This window comes from Numenius arquata, chromosome 7 (assembly GCF_964106895.1).
Source record: "Numenius arquata chromosome 7, bNumArq3.hap1.1, whole genome shotgun sequence".
Classification (NCBI taxonomy): domain Eukaryota; kingdom Metazoa; phylum Chordata; class Aves; order Charadriiformes; family Scolopacidae; genus Numenius; species Numenius arquata.
In genome coordinates, this window is record NC_133582.1 from 56,678,763 (window position 1) to 56,694,892 (window position 16,130).

The 16,130-nt window shown below is 36.0% G+C and overlaps 1 protein-coding gene across 1 annotated transcript in view; it reads left to right on the top strand.

Annotated features, from left to right (window-relative positions):
- Positions 1-16,130, top strand: part of SNX13 (sorting nexin 13) — a 69,766-nt gene that overhangs the window by 14,496 nt on the left and 39,140 nt on the right. The window contains exons 2-3 of the mRNA XM_074150348.1: positions 7,361-7,473; positions 13,313-13,415. Coding sequence (XP_074006449.1) covers positions 7,361-7,473; positions 13,313-13,415 — 216 coding nt within the window. The remainder of the gene's footprint in view (positions 1-7,360; positions 7,474-13,312; positions 13,416-16,130) is intronic.

Genomic DNA, 16,130 nt, shown 5'->3' on the forward strand with positions numbered 1-16,130 from the left:
ACGCCTTGCTGCAATTTTGGGCAAGAAAGTAAAAAGTTTAAAATGCTGCTTGAGCGGTAATCACAAATGAAATATGCAAAAACAGTTTCTTGACGAAAGAACATAATTATTTTTAGCCTTTTAGGAGAACAGACTTTTTTTTTTTTAAAGTTGGTAAAGCTTCTGGGGACTTCCCCCCTCTCTCCCTTTGTCAGTGTTTTGCACTAGCAAAAGTTGAAATAGATGTAATCTGTTTATCCAGAGGCTGAACGTAGAAAAGTCTAGATTATCTCACTGGCGTGAATTCAAGCTAAAATTAGAGGGATTACTTTATTTTCTCACTTTGGATCACCTCAGGTGATCCTGTCAAGCAATAAGCCTGGCCCTGTTTAGATCACCTAAGGCGATCCAAAATGCTTTGATCCTTTTTGTCCGTTTTCTGTCCACGTGGCCAAACTAGCTTAGGTACAAGTCAATATGGATTGTTGCAAAGGAAAGGGATCACTTTCTTTGAAATTATATTAAAAATGAGTTATGATTATGTCACTTCTATATTTAAGAAAGTAGCTGAAAGTGGGCTAGCATCTCCTATTTCCCATCATTATCCAGGATGCTCAAGTGCTTCTTTTAAACTTGACCAAAACTCCATATCCTTTTAAACTAGAATACAATTCAGAATGGGTTTTAATGCAAACATATTATCAGAAAGAGTGTGTGTGGCCTCTGAAGTGGCGTCTTGTTTTTCATAGTAAGATAAATACTTATTCCACTTTCAAAATAAGGTTACATGAAATGAGGCTTTCTGTCCCTTGCTGATAGTTCTGCTGTATAATAAAACAGCTGTTAGCGCTGAAAATAAATGTTAGGAAAATGAAGGTCGGTTTAAAATTAAAAAGGTCCACTTCTTCATTTCATGTTGTGATCAGCAATGCTGGCAAAGCAGGTGTGAGAGGGGGGAAAAAAGTGATCTGGACTCTTGAATCCAGGCTGTTTTTTACTTTCACTCTGTTGTTTTTTTTTTAACTTGAGAAGAAAGTTTAGTGTTGAAAATATTTACCATTTCTGGTCGAACAATTATCAGTGTTAATCAGAAGACTGTTATCTATCTTCATCAGCTTTATTGCACAAACCAATTGTATCAAAATACAGAACATATTTTTTCTATTTTTATTTCAATAGTAGTATTCTGATCATAGCAATCAGGCAGGTTTTATTTTAGTAATGGAATTTTTTTCTCTCTGGATAAATGCTGAAATTGAAGTAACATGCACACAGTAGCTTCTAAACTTTTTAGTTACATACGGTACTTTAATGTTATGTCCTTTCAGGAAATGTTAGCATATATTTACATTTAAAGGTTTGCATTTTTAAAAATGAACTTCGTGAGTTGTTGACACAGTGCAGTAATGGTGATTTTGGAATATAAATGAAATATTATTGCCAGTCCATTAGAGCTTTGTTATACCACCTTGTATAGCTGTGGGGGAGCACAGGGGAAAATGATCCCAAAAGCTTTTCTGTCTCGTGCAGCGTGAGAAGCAGCAGAAAAATCCAAACTGAATACAGTTAGACATGATTGCACTTGAATTAATCCAACTGTTAACCAATTAAGGCATTTGACATACAAAGCGTGCGTTGAGCGGCAGAGGAGGTGGTGAGACAGAAGGAACAGCCTGATTCTTGCTCAGGAGAGGAGAGTTTCCAGCCTCTGCAACCAGGAGGGATCAGCAGGAATACTGTGCTTAGCCAGGAGAAACTTCATTGGTCTCACTTCTTAAAACTTAACAGTAATTGTGTATTTTTTTTTTATTTAAAAGATGAGTAATGTATATTTATACACTTCAATATTTTGGGCTTGCTTTGGGAAGAAGATACCTAAACTTAGAACAATAAAAACAAAATACAGTGTATAAAACTCTTGGGAATTATTTTTTTTAAAGGAATTTTCTTGTGAGTACTGCATGTTTAGATTCACTACAATTATTTTTATGTAGCCTGAAGTAGGAATGGAGCTTTGCATGGTTTTGCTTTGCATTGCCTTTTTGGTCTAAGGAAGGAAAAGGGGCAAAAAGATAAGAAGGAAGAGGTTAAAAAGAGACCTTTAGCGACGTTAGGAAACAAGGATGTGCAGAACTCTTTTCAAAACTCTTGTTTTTGAACCAACCAAGGTGTCTTTCACTTGATTGCTGTTAACTTTGGCAGATAGGAGAATGGAACTACAAAGATGTTAGTGGTTTATTTCACAATAGTTAAATGTTTTTCCTAGTCATGTAACATAACAATTTTGCCATGGATGAAATTGGCACTCCAGTTGTTGCAGCTTTCCAATTTTACTTGTCATACCGGTGAAGAGACAGTAATTTGAATCCTAAAAATAATGTTTTTAATCACTTGACAAAAATGACACTCACCTTAATTATAGAAAGGTTTCTACAGGAACACATTCCATTTACACTCAAAATGGAAGTCAAAAGGCAGATGTGTAAAATTAACAAAATTAAACTTGACATCTACTATATATGCAATCCTTGACAATTTTTTTTTTAATGTGAGCCCTGAGGTGGCATTAAATTCATTTGGCAAAACATCATATTTGGGAAAAAAAAAAAGTTTAAACTACCCAAATGGCAAAGAATAGTTTGCTGTTCACCCTTTAGTTAGGGACAGGTCAGCCACTGTCATTTTAAAAATAGTAATGGACAAATGTGACTGGATATACAGAGTAAGAGAATTACGGGCAAAGAAATGTGTTTTTGTTTTTAAATGACACTGTTCTTTCAAAGCTGAGATTATTCTTTTGCAACTATTAAATTTGAAAACCGTCACATGGCAACCATCAGAAGTGGTCTGGGCCTTTTGAATGCTTGAGCCATAAGATTTCAGTAGTTTGCTGCTGAACCTTTAAGATTGAGACGCGGATGCTTCCACAGCTCAGCCTTCCTATAGGAATGTTCCTTGTTGCCCCGTCTTCTCCAGACTTGACACCACAACTGCTCTGAGCTTGTTGGGGGATCGTGGAGGGACCCAGTGCCTGGAACAGGAGTTCCCACCTGGAGTAGGAGAATGGTGGCATCTGGAGCCGTTTGAGAGGGAATACACCTGTCTGCTGCTTGGTGGCAAAGGGGACAATAGGAAGAAAATGACTATCTGTGGCCCAACTTCAGGAGTAGCAGTGGATTTGCACTGAACTGGAAACACACATGTATCTTACTGGCAGTTGCAAGCTAAAATTGCCAGCACCAGTTTAAATCCAGATAACAAACTATGCTTACCTTGGTGAATCATTTTAGTGAAAGCTGTATCAAGGCTGAGGATTTTGCTTACAGATGGGATAGAGGCAAAGCTCTGGATTAAGCAAAAAAGAAACCTATTGAAGCTAGTTTATAGTAAGTCATAGTTGTTTTTCTTACTGGAATAAATCTTTGTTGTTGTGGTTGGTACATTAAATCCCTGCCATGTTCCCATTGATTTGTCTGCAAAAGTAGCTAATTTATAACTAGTAAATTATATTATGCATAACTGCATGCATACTAAATAACAGTGGGATTTTTCTTCTTTTAAATTTTTGATTTAAGACTGTGTGGCTTTAAATGCGCAGTTTCTAGGCAGTGAATCTTGTGGATTTACATAAGCTCCCGTGTGAACGGTCACGTTAAGTTGTGTAGTTGGTCTTAGCTCAGCACTGTTAGCCATAACAGTGTGCAACAGGGGTCATCAAAAGGCTACATTAATTAGAAAGCAGAAGTCAAAGAATGGAAAAGAAGATGCATATAAGAAAGCAAGGTCTTTATGTACTTCTAGTAGTTGGCTGTATACTGTGGAAAAAACATTCAGTGGGGAAAAATGGGCAAAGCCTAGTTAAAAAAAAAAAAAAAGGTGTCGTTAGGAGGTGATAGTCTTGTTATCTCTAACAGCTGAGTCAAGCTCATGTGAATATTCACCTTGGTGTGTCTCGTCAGTGTGCTCTTTGGACTTACAGGCAGCCCTTTACTCCAATTGTGGTTTATTTTGCTAAAGCAGTTCCATACCATGGGAAGAAAATTCCTGGGTGTGAGTATGATGTTACCTTAGCCCCTTACTAATACACTGCAGAACCTTCTTTGTAAGACTTCAGACGTGAGCGATAAGAAGTGGGGATGGTGAGGCTAACGTGGCATCTCTAGTGAGGGTAAGCAAAAGTGGCTAAAACTGATGAGGTGGTTGATCTGGAATAAAGATCTTTCGTACGTGTGTGCATGTGTCTGTGCATACAGTGTATACCCATACGTGTCTACCACAGGATTAAGGCCTATTTCTTTTTTAGCATTTTGGTTACTGTCCCTAGTTACTTGAAATTCAGTAAATAGTACTATGGCAGTCCAGTTTGGAAGTTTGCCCTCCCAGCATAGGGCATGTCAGCTTCTTCTCAAGGCCCTGGATAGCTGCTACTTAAATACCAGCATTATAGCGTCTCTTCAGAAGACTGGCTTCTTGTTTCTGTCAAGAGCATTCACCCTGCAGTTAACTTTAGTAAGGCTAGGTGGAGTTTGAGTAAATCTGTGACTATTGTATAAATATATATAAAAAAAAGTAAAACTTATTCGTAAATTGCAAGTAGTGAGGTTTGAATTTAAATACCTGAGCTAGTTGCACGCTACTGACCAGCTGCATAGTCTTGTGTAACAGTTAAACTTTTTAATCTTTTTTCTTTTAATAGTTGATTTTTGACATGGTAAAGGAACTTTAAACAAAGTTTTCAGTTTATCTGGGAGTCATACTGCTAAAGGCCTTATAAGAAGTGTGAAGTTCTGGGAAATTTTATTTAGAGTCAGCCTAAATGGGACCATGCTGATGATTAGATCCCTTTGAACATCTTCAAATCCGTAAGACTATAAACCACCCATCTAAAGTGTACAAGAATTGGGCCAGTATCTGTTGTACTTACTGCAGCGTACCAAGTTGTACGAGTTTTAAGAAATCCTATTAAAATACCAAATGAGATTTGAATCTCTGTAGCCATATGCTAAATTGCAAAACTAGAGCGTAGGACAAAAGGTCACTGTTCTATCTATTGGAGTTATAGAACTTCCTTTGTTAATTATGCATTCATCCAACTCTGAATATGTATCCTGCTATCTAGTTTAATTAAGTTTTGTTAAGTCATTTAGAGTGCTTATCCCATATTTAGAACTTAAACTTTTTTGTATAATGCCATTAAGCATACTGATTTTTTGACAAAAAAAGACCATGATTAAATGTTATCTTCTGTGTGCGTATCTTCCTGTTGCTTGTAGTGTTCTGCAGAAGTGATAAAACGTATTTCCAAGGGTACAAGTAATCTTCCTGTATTGAAATGTAAACGTATAATGAGAGCTTGTGTCTTTTTTAGTTAATTGTATTGGCAAGTTTTTTTTAGATTGGTGTCCTTCCCTTCTCTCTCCTCCCCAACCCCCAGACAGTTTATCTACTGTATTTACTTGTTATGAGTCAACAAAATCGCGCTCAGCTGTGGCCAAGATTTTTTTTTTTTATTGTAGCACGGATCTTCAGCATTTTCACTGGGTGGATTGTATGGTTAATATCATCTAATGAAGCACTTTTGAATCACTTGCAATCTGGTTTTTGAATTGCAACACTTTAATTGAATATAGAAGTGTGTAGAAGAGTGTAATTTTTTCCAGCCTCAAACACCATGAAAAAAAGCCGGTAGAGCTCCTCCATCTCTTGCTGTGAAACTTTTAACAAGGAAGAAAATAGAATTTCATCTCAACATGAATTAAATTATTCTGTTGATTACAATTTCCATATATGAAACAGTCTCCTTAGAGCTGTGATTCTGCGTTTGTGCAGTCTGATGGTTTGCTCTCAGAGAAGAACTGAAGCTTCTTTACGTAGGAACCTAATTTTATATTATTTTTCAGGGTTTATAGGATTTTAAAAACTCTTGTCAAGCAGTTGATTTTTCTGAATGCCATGCCTAAGATGGAAAGATGAAATCTGAATAGTCACTTTAAAGAAATAAGAGCTGTAAGCAAGCTTCCCCTGTCCTCCCTATTAAAAGCTAAAAAAGGGCTCTCTGCAAATATGGTGTTTGATCTCTGCTTGTTTTCTAAATGTCAAACTGCAAGACAAGTTTATTTAAATACTTTCTTCGTGTTACTTGTTGACATAGCAGTTGTCTGAGTTCCCATCAGGGTGTCATTTGATCAGTGGCAGGAAAGGTGTAAATTAGACAACAGAAAAAGAAAAGTTGAGAACCTTGGAGCTGGAACAGTTTTGGTGGCCTATAAATACTTGTCATCATCGGCTTCACACTCTTGGGACTTGGCTGAAACATGCTTTCCATATTGAACTAGAGACTACATTGAATTAAATTTATATAATCTTTGTTGACTGCATTGCAGTATTGTGAAGGTCCAAAAACTACTGTAGCTCAGTTCAGTCAGGTTTTCACTACCTTGCTTTTTAGATCACCCTGCATATATGTATATATAGGTACATACACACACCTATCTAGATAGCCAGATCAAGTGTGTATGTATGTGTATATGAATGCACTTATACTGTAACCTATATCAGCATAATAACCTGAATCTTCCTGCTTTTACCTGCGCTGGTGGACTCACCAGAAGCACGAAAAAGTTCTACCTGCTGCATTACAGGATTTTTTTGAAGAATATATTAAATTTCCTTATTTTAAAACAGAATTGTATGTAAATATATCATATAACTGTTTTGTTTGAATGCTCTTAATTTCTGTATCTTGTTACATACAGTAACCAGTTTCTTAAGTTTCCCTCCCTTTTATTTTAAGGAAAGAGTGAAAGTAAACTGGTGCCAAATATTTGGTGCACCTGCTGACCCCTGTGTGGCTTGACTGGAGAAAGGGACGCTTTTTCTGGTCTTGCAACTGCTTTGATTTAGGGAAGAAATAGGGCTGCTTGGCTGTGGGAAAATCACGTTTAGTTGTGTAAAACGAGGTTGTATTAGTTTCTCCCTGTTCTGTGACAAAGCCTGCATTTTTCTTGGAAGTAGTGGAGAATTTCACAGCGGGAAAGAAAAAAGAATTTCGAGAAACAAAAGGGCACAAAATGAGAACAGAGAAGAAAAAGAATTGATACTTTAAGGGTGATAGTTGCATCTGAAGTGAGAGATGACTAATGATACTTGAAAGAAAAATGCTCTAACGTTAGTTAAAGTGGGCTACTGGCCCACAATATAACTTGATAGTAATAAGCTTTTTAAAAAAATAAAGGTAACTTTTTATTTCATAAAGCAAAGCTTATTTCATATCTAGTTAAAATATATCAAGCTTTCTAAAAACTACAAATATTTCTTTGGAGACTTAAAGTTGTACAAATATCATATTAATTATTCCTTCTTTATGTGTTCTTGTTTACAGACCAGTCTTTCCATATGGGGATGGGGAAGTCTTGGCGTTGTGCTTTTTCTAGTAACTTTTGGACCCTTCGCTATATTTTACTTTGCATTTTATATCCTCTGCTTTGTGGGTGGGTAAGTATACTACTTCGTGTTTTGTATAATCTACTATGAAAGTAAAATTTTAATGTGTGTGTTAGCGAATAGTTTGGTCTGAAAATCTGAAGTATTTTGTCTGAAGACTTCAGTGTAATTAATATTTCTGCATTTGAGCAGCTCTTTATCAGCCAAATTTTTTTCTTGAAATCTCAATTTTATCAAAATATTTTTTTTTTTTTTTTTGCTGCTGAACAGTCCTTATACTACCTTTGCCCAGGCAATAAAAAAAAATCTCTGATATTAAAAAAAGCTATTTATAACAGGTATTGGAGAACAAGTACTCACATTAAACCAATGTTAACTTCAGTTCATACTTTCTACTACTATACCAGTTCTTTTCCCAGATACTTCATAAGTAATTATGTCCTCTTTCCTTATCACAATCTCATTTTCCTACTTAAGAGACTTTGTTCATGAGGGAAGTGAGTGTGTGAGTGTTTTCCTGGGTGTGTGGAAATGATGCTACATCTTGAGCAAGTAGATCACTTTGTCAGCTGTACACATTTCATACTTTATCTATAGACAGGAAGGGAGCAAACAGGTGATGTTTTTTTTTATAGTCTTTAGCACCATTATTACATTGTATATTATAATGTCTGCCTTGTAACCATTAAAACTTTTATTTTTTCATGCCAAGTCTAAATGTATTAGTGGGATATTCCTCCTTCCTCTGATGCATAAGAGTAATCTGCAGGACAGTAACGTTTCCAGACTCTCCAAGACCTGCTTGACTTATGAGGTGTTTGGGCTATCATTAATATTTTTTTTTCCTCCCTTTTAACCTTCTTATTGGATGCAGTACAGAATGTATGTATATTCCTGTAAGTCTCATCAAAAAATGTCCTAGAGTTCAGTGGCTAGAATTAGAGCTGCTATGCTTGGGTTTCAGCTGTGTTAAACTTGGAATTCCATCTCTCAGGAATCAGAATAATCAGTCTCTCAGCAAGGATTTAGGTGAAATAAAACTAAATTTTAAGTGCTTTTGTCTTGATACATGTATAATTGGCATATTGTGCTGGCTCTTTGTCCAGGGCAAAAGACAAAGAGGTTGTCCATTTACAGTTTTGTATTACTGCTTCCTTAGTATTTGCAGTAGGAAAAATAACGTGGGATATAATAACTTCTTAGAAGCTTACCCTTCCTTCTTGCTCAGTTTTGTTTGCTTGGCTTTTCAAAGCTCTCATGGAGCACGTCTGAAGTCAGTACAGTTTGCCACCATGAGACTGCCTCTAGTGCCTTGAGCTTGCTCATTCTTTAATCAGCTCAGATACCTCTTTGCTCTGATTCTTTTTCTGCTTCGGTTATTTTTGTAGCGAGTCAGTGAACGTTGATCTTAAGGATAAATTCATCTTGTGGTGGTGTGTCTGTTTAAAGCAGGTTTTGTATCCATCTTCCTATTACGTGTTTACTTATGTAGACAGATATGAAGTCTTAGCCCTTCCAGTGTAATGTCATTACTTCATTACTTTAACATACGCATCTTGGCTAAGCCTGTGATCTAGCCCTTTTTTACACTGTTAATCTTTTTCAGAGTGACACACCTACTTTAACAGTCAGCATACACATCTGTGAGTGCTAACTAGGTCAAATAGATTTATGTCTAAATTATTCCTGCTTGCTTTTTCTTTCTGAATTAATTCCTGTAAGTTACGCAAAATACTTGGTCCCATTTCTCTTAGAAACCAACAGAAATTGTTGTTATGAAGTAAAGGTTTCACTTAAGATTAGCAATTATGTATCATAACATCATTTATATAAATTAAGGAAATAAAAATCTAGTTTTGCTTTATGATTATAGTAGTTTCCTTAATACTTACCCTCCTCGTATCTGGAACAAAATATCAATTTTGTACATGGATTTTTATGGTAGAATTTTATGTTGAAACTTGGAGTTCTTATCCAGTTTGACATGCAGTTTTGTAACTTTTTATGCTGGGTCAGAAAACAGTGGCCTTTATCAATAGTTTCTGACTTGCAGCAGCTGGGAGTTCACTTCTGTCCCATTTTGCAGTTCTTCAAAAGAAAATGTTGAATTGTCACTGGTTGTACCCCTAGTAAAGTATAAACCAGTGAGTTGTGAAGGAAGACAATGTTGATGCCGTAGCTGTATCAACATAAGCAATCTGTTTATACAATTTCACTTCTGCTATGTGCTAATTATTTCTTTTTTATTTACTCTTAACTGTGCATCTCCTCTTAAGCAGATAGCTTGTAGTAAGTGTAATGTTGTGTCCATGGAAGGACACTGAAACCACTTGTGGGTATGAATAAAAGTTTAAAAGTTTTAAAGCAAAAGTTATCTTGGTTTAATTTTGTTTTGTTTCAAGAGTGATTTATAAAACGTTAGTGGTTTTTTTGTTCTGTTTTGTATTGTAGCACATCCCTCTTCAATTCAGGATCTGGTAACTCATGCCTTAGGGAATAGCGCTCTTTCCACCAGAAACAGGAGGGAAAAGATAGATACTGTTTCTTTAACCTGTGTAGCCAAAACTATTACAAGGTCTTAATCTTCATGAAATATTTTTTACTTCAATATTGGTGCAAAACCTCTAACCTGAGTGCTGGGCCTTTCTTACCATCTGCCTTTCCTTTGTACCCTGCATGTTTCTTACCTTTTTCTCCTTCCCTCTTTTGGTCCTAAGGAAGTGAAATAAAAATAATGTGAATTGTGGCTCTGCCAACAGCCTTGCACTTCAGATGTTGAGAGAATTGAAATTTCTTGGACCATCAGTTGCTTTGCTGTTTAAAGGAATTTGCTCTGTCGTCAAAAAGCATAATTATTGGTACTTAATCACATCCATATATATGTGACTGGCTGCCTACACTGATGATTCTGACTGCTGACCACATCGGGAATGGTTCTGAAGCTGCTTTTTGACTTTCACAAAGTGTTCAGCTGAGGCTGTTACTTTTCAAACTTGACAGGGAAAAAGATAAATCTGTGGACTTTATTTTTCTTTGTCATCTTTGTTCTGTTGTTAATCTGTCCCTGTAAAAAGCTAGTCTTCCAATAATCTTTGGAAAAACTTAGCAACAAAAATTTAAGCAAAACACAGTCTTTTCCTTTTTCTGCTCTATTCATATAGCGAAAAGACTAAAATGATATCTTATTTACTGCATTGAATATCCTCTTGATGAATTAGAGGAGCATTTGGACTGAATGGTCAGGCTATATATACCTCTCTAAGGTGCACAGTGTTTTAAATTGGGGAATAAAATGTATTAATTTCTGCTATAGAGGCAGAAGCTCCTAGCATTTCTAGCCTAAAAATGAAAATACATAAAGGTATCTAAGAAAATGAGCATATACTTAAATTATTTTGGTAGTGTATTAGTACTGTGTCCAGCGCTGGGGCCCCCACCATAAGAAAAACATGGACCTGTTGGAGGAAGTCCAGAGAAGATCCACAAAAGATAATGAGAGGGCTGGAGCACCTCTGCTATCAACACAGCTGGGGTTGTTCCACCTGGAGAAAGCTGCGAGGAGACCTTATAGCCCCTTCCAGTACCTGAAGGGGGCTACAGGAGAGATGGGGAGGGACTCTTTATCAGGGAGTGGAGTGATAGGATGAGGGGTAATGGCTTTAAACTGAAAGAGAGGAGTTTTAGATTAGATACTAGAAAGAATTTCTTTGCTGTGAGGGTGGTGAGACAGTGGAACAGGTTGCCCAGAGAAGCTGTGGCTGCCCCATCCCTGAAGGTGTTCAAGGCCAGGCTGGGGGCTTTGAGCAACCTGGTCTGGTGGGAGGTGTCCCTGTCCATGGCAGAGGGGTTGGAACTAGATGATCTTTAAGATCCCTTCCAACCCAAACCATTCTATGATTTTTATAATTGGTCATTAACTTTAGAAATGTCATAACGTTTGAGAGAAAACAAATACATAGCTAGTTATTTCTGAGGCTTCAATCCTTCTGAATAAGAGAAGGATCTCTCTCCTCCTTATTCCCTCTCTCCCCAAGTTAATCATATATGTTTGAAGTTAAAACTGTTTTTTGGCCCAAAAAATGCATTTTGGGTATGCTGTTTTCTTTAAAAGAAGACTGGGCTTTTTAATGGAGAAGGGGTAGATAATAAAAAGAAAAGCCAGACTTCGTAATAAATAAAAAGAAACCCAACAAAACACCCCTCTTCCCCAAATCAATACTTTAGTTAACTTTTAAGCATAGTGAAACTAATATTGAGTTTTTTCTAAGCAAGTTTTTGTCCTTGAACTGAATTTTGATGCTACTGGCACCATTGGTATTATGATTTTAAAGCTGTCTGGAAATATCTGGAGCAGAAGAGCAATTAGACCTGCTTTTATTTTTTTGTCCTCATGTAGAAAGTACACGTGTTTGGCAGATAAAGACGACTGTAAGAGAATCAGCATATCAAGTGACATTTTCTTATGCCTTATGTTACTGATAATCTCCCCGCTTTTGAATTACTGAGCCTCTAGAGTGCTTAAAAAGAATGGTTCCTAGTTTGGGAATCAAAGCCTTCAAGTGGTGTATTTTTACCTTGGTAGGAATTTTATTCTAATCATATAATTAAGAATATCGTATATCAACAGCAATTATATTATTAGATTGTGTTCTTTCAGCACGTTTCAAGCCTGGAATAACTTTGTGAGTTCCTGTGGTCACAAACGTTGGTCAGCTGGCCTTTAAATTGAATACTTTGAAATTTATGTTAAAACTACACGTGTTTAGCCATTCCAAGGCTAGTCAAGCAGCAGTAACTTCATATTCTCATTTTTTTTTTTTTTTGTGCTTGACTTTTTCAAAGACTGCATACTTTGGTTATGCTCTAATTGGCACAGCCTTTAGGTTTTCATCTATTTATTAGTAAAACCAGCTTTATGTTTATGTGTTTTTGTGCCCTAGTGTCATAAGCTGTAAATAAATTATTGCTGTTGTAGCAAGGTTGAACTTTTTGTGATGTTGCTTTTTCCCTTATGCCTTCATTGTATCATAAAGAAAACAATAATACAATTAACTCCTGTCCTGCTTAACTATAAGTCATAATTTAAATATCATTGTAGAATTGTGAGGAAAGAAGATAATGAATTCCTGATCTAACATTCTAAATGTCTAGGAGTGCATTTATTTAGTTAGATTTTATATGCTGAATTGATTAAGAACAGAGCAACAACAACAAAAAAACCCAACACCCCAAAAAACTCATAACACCTCAAAAACCCAACACCTAGTGTTGACTTTTTCCTTGACTCTGTTCTTCTGCAGCCGGGCAGGACTACTCGTTTGGGTTTGTTTGGTTTGGTTTTTTTTGGGGGTTGGTTTGTTTTGGTGTTTTTTTTCAGCTTAAAAGAAGTTCACAGTTGAAAACTTTCTTACTACTTATTTAAACATACGCAATCAGTAGTTGCTTACTATGCTTAATACATCAGTTTCTTCCTGGTCTTTTTGTGTCTTATGCCACAATGCAATGGCCTAAATGATCTATTTCTTCATAGTATTGAAATAAAAGAATCTTTGTATAAATACAACCAGAGCAGCTTATGTATGTACCCCTATTTCTGTGTGCTGATATTTGTGGGCATAGGTGACAAGCCGTCACGGGTTCTTCTCAGGATTGTAGTGTAGATTGTGCTCTATAGATCTACTGTCTGATAAGAATATATCAAGACTGATAATACAAGACTGGGAAACTTCATACTTAGTATTTTGTCAGTTATTTTGAGCATTATGCTACACTCCACTAGGAGAGTAAACACTGAGAACTGTCATATATTGTCATTTTATAACTTGTGAAATATTTTCTAGAGGGGGGGAAAGATGACTTGTTCTAACTGGTCTTTCTTTTTCTATTTTAGGGGGTTTGTGGTTACTCTTTTATTTGGAAAAAGCAACTCGGAAAAATACCTTGAGCAGTGTGAACATTCATTTCTTCCTTGTACATCAGTTGGGATCCCTAAGGTAAGGAGAGTTTACTGGTCTTAACTTCTAGATCAGATTTTATAACTTCGAAAATTAGAATAACACTAATAATCACTTTTAATCTAAGAATTGTCCCTTTTCTCAAGGTAAAAAAGCCTGCTTTTATGTTTTGAGTCAGTTGCATCGTGCAAGTGAAACGTGATATTTTTCCTTTTTGAAATACAAGCTTTTTAAGCATTTGTGGAAAGTTTGTTTCAAGTATTGTTTCTGGCTTTGTTATAAGAAATGAGTAAGATGTAACTGGCTAATACTGTCTGCGAGGCAGTTACTAAACTGTTCCTTTCTAGACTACTTATGTGTATTGTATATTTTTTTGCAGGGGGAGTGGTAGCTCCTTCATGCTTTTTCTTGCATGATTGTCATGACTAATTTAGGATTCTTCCTTCACTGGATCTGTAGGCTCTCCAGTTGTGATTCTTTTGATTGTGGCCAGAAAGTTGCTTGCCTAACTAACAAGATTAAATAAAGTCTAGATTTACAGTACTTCAGGGATGTATTAGTTTATATCTTTGACTATCTTTAAGACCAAGCAAAAATCTTGGAAACGCATACCGAAATCCGGAGCAGCAGTGGGATCCCCTTTTCAACTCTTCTTTTACGGAATTGTTAACAGACACATCATTTTGATTGATGGACCTAAATTCAGGGTTCCTAATTGGATAAACCTGCATCTCTTTAATACAGAATAAATTCTTAATAGCCGAGAGGTAGAATTTATAGGAATTCCTGGTTTATGAACCAATACGTCTTGGCAACCCAGAAGTTTAGAAATATATTGGCCTAGAGAAGTAGAAATATATTTCATCAGACTAGAGAAAACACTTTCACCCAAACATTGCTAGTTATATCTAATCATACAGCTATTTTGACTGAAACATCCTGCCCTTTCTTAGCTGTCAGGTCACTTCATATTATCTGTGAAAACGGGGAGAGTGTTTCAGCTTTCTTATCAGTAGCACATAGAAATAAATTTATTTAGTGATTCAGCAGTATGTTTTCTAATCACAAAACTTTTTTGGTGACTGGTAAGCAGTATTTTCACTTAAGTCTTTGAATCTGTTGAGATAAATCAGGAACTTAAATATATTGTAAAGCATAAAGTAACCTCACTGGTTCAAATGAAAAATAGAAAGTTTAAGGCTAAAAGAGGGCAAATCAGCAGTCAACTAATGATTCTGTTATGTTAATGAAACCTCATTTTAGGGGACTATGGTTCTTGGTGCTATTTAGACTTTAGTGCTTATATTATGTTGATTTTGGAGCGTTGTTTATGTTTCATGTTTTGAGAGCAAATATACAAGAAGTTTTTCTGTCTTTTAAATTTCCTCTACATTGCTGAAACTGCTTTTGTGTTAATGTTACTTCTTTTGAGCTCAGTACATATGTATGCTCTGCTTCCTTTATAAAAGAATAAAAAGTTGTGGGGTTTTTTTGTGTAATCCTGGCAAACTCAGTTGTTTTGATTTGAGAGTAGATTATTGACACATTACTTTTCTCAACTGACCTCTCTTGACTAACCTTTGGTTTTAAGTTTTGTAGTATGAAAGTGCTTGTTTTTAGCTGGCTTTACCAAATGCTGTTTGAAGCTGTTCTTCAACTAAAATCTGTTTGTCTTCTACAGTAGTGTTTTGTATTTCTTTTTTTGCCACTGTATTAAAACAGCATTAGCTAGTTTAGCTGAGCTTTTCGGTAGCAGAGCAAGAAGAGAGGAGTCCTAATCAAAACCAAATGCGCGATTTGCTTGGGATTCCTATTTGCCATTTGTGTATTAAGTTTCTGCTGACTTATCCTTATTGGAAAGTAATTTTTTTAACTTGAAATTGTGTTTAAAACTATTGTGGCCTTAAGTGGTCTTGAACAATGAATATTCTTTCAAGTGGCAAGTGCATACATTACACTTCTTCTGTGAACCAAGTACAAACTGAATTTACTTCCGTGTTAAATTCATTTGTGATACTGTATTTTGAGAAGTAATCTGATGATACAAGTTCTTTGTGAGAAGCTGTTTTCCCCAAAGGCAGAGTTTTATTGATTGTTTTGAGGGTCTTTGTTGTTTGGGGATTATTTTTTTTTTAGGTTGAGATGAATGTTCAAATGTGTGATTTTAAAGAAATAAGTTATAATTCAGGGTAACAAAATGGTGGATGGAAATGATGTGGAGGATGTACCAGTTACAACACAGGATTTAGTGCAGAATAGGTTTCCTTGGTTGCCCCTAGCGAATATATAATGAATGCCCTACATTAAGGAGAAATATATGTAAGTTTGATGGAAGATTATTTACCTTTCTGCCATTTTCTTTGTTTGCATACCTGCAGGGAGGTTTAAAGTTTAGGAATAGACTTGCTTTTCCTTTTGCAAGTCTTTGATATAACTCAGGAATGTACTCGATATAATGTACTGGCTCTGTAAGATACACAATTGCCCACTGGTTTATATTAAAATAACATTGACTGAAAGGCAAGTTTAGAGCTTCCTGAACTGTTAACTGGAATGCCATTTTTGATAAAAATTACAGATTCTGTCCAACTCCACCAGACGTATTGAATGTCCGGTTATTGCTATAAGTGATGTCTCTCATGCTTCATGCAAAAGACAAGGAGTTTCTGTAGGCTGGATACAAGCCTACCCCAAGCAGCGCTACAGGCTTGGGGAAGTGTGGTTGGAAAGCTGCCTGGAAGAAAGAGACCTGGG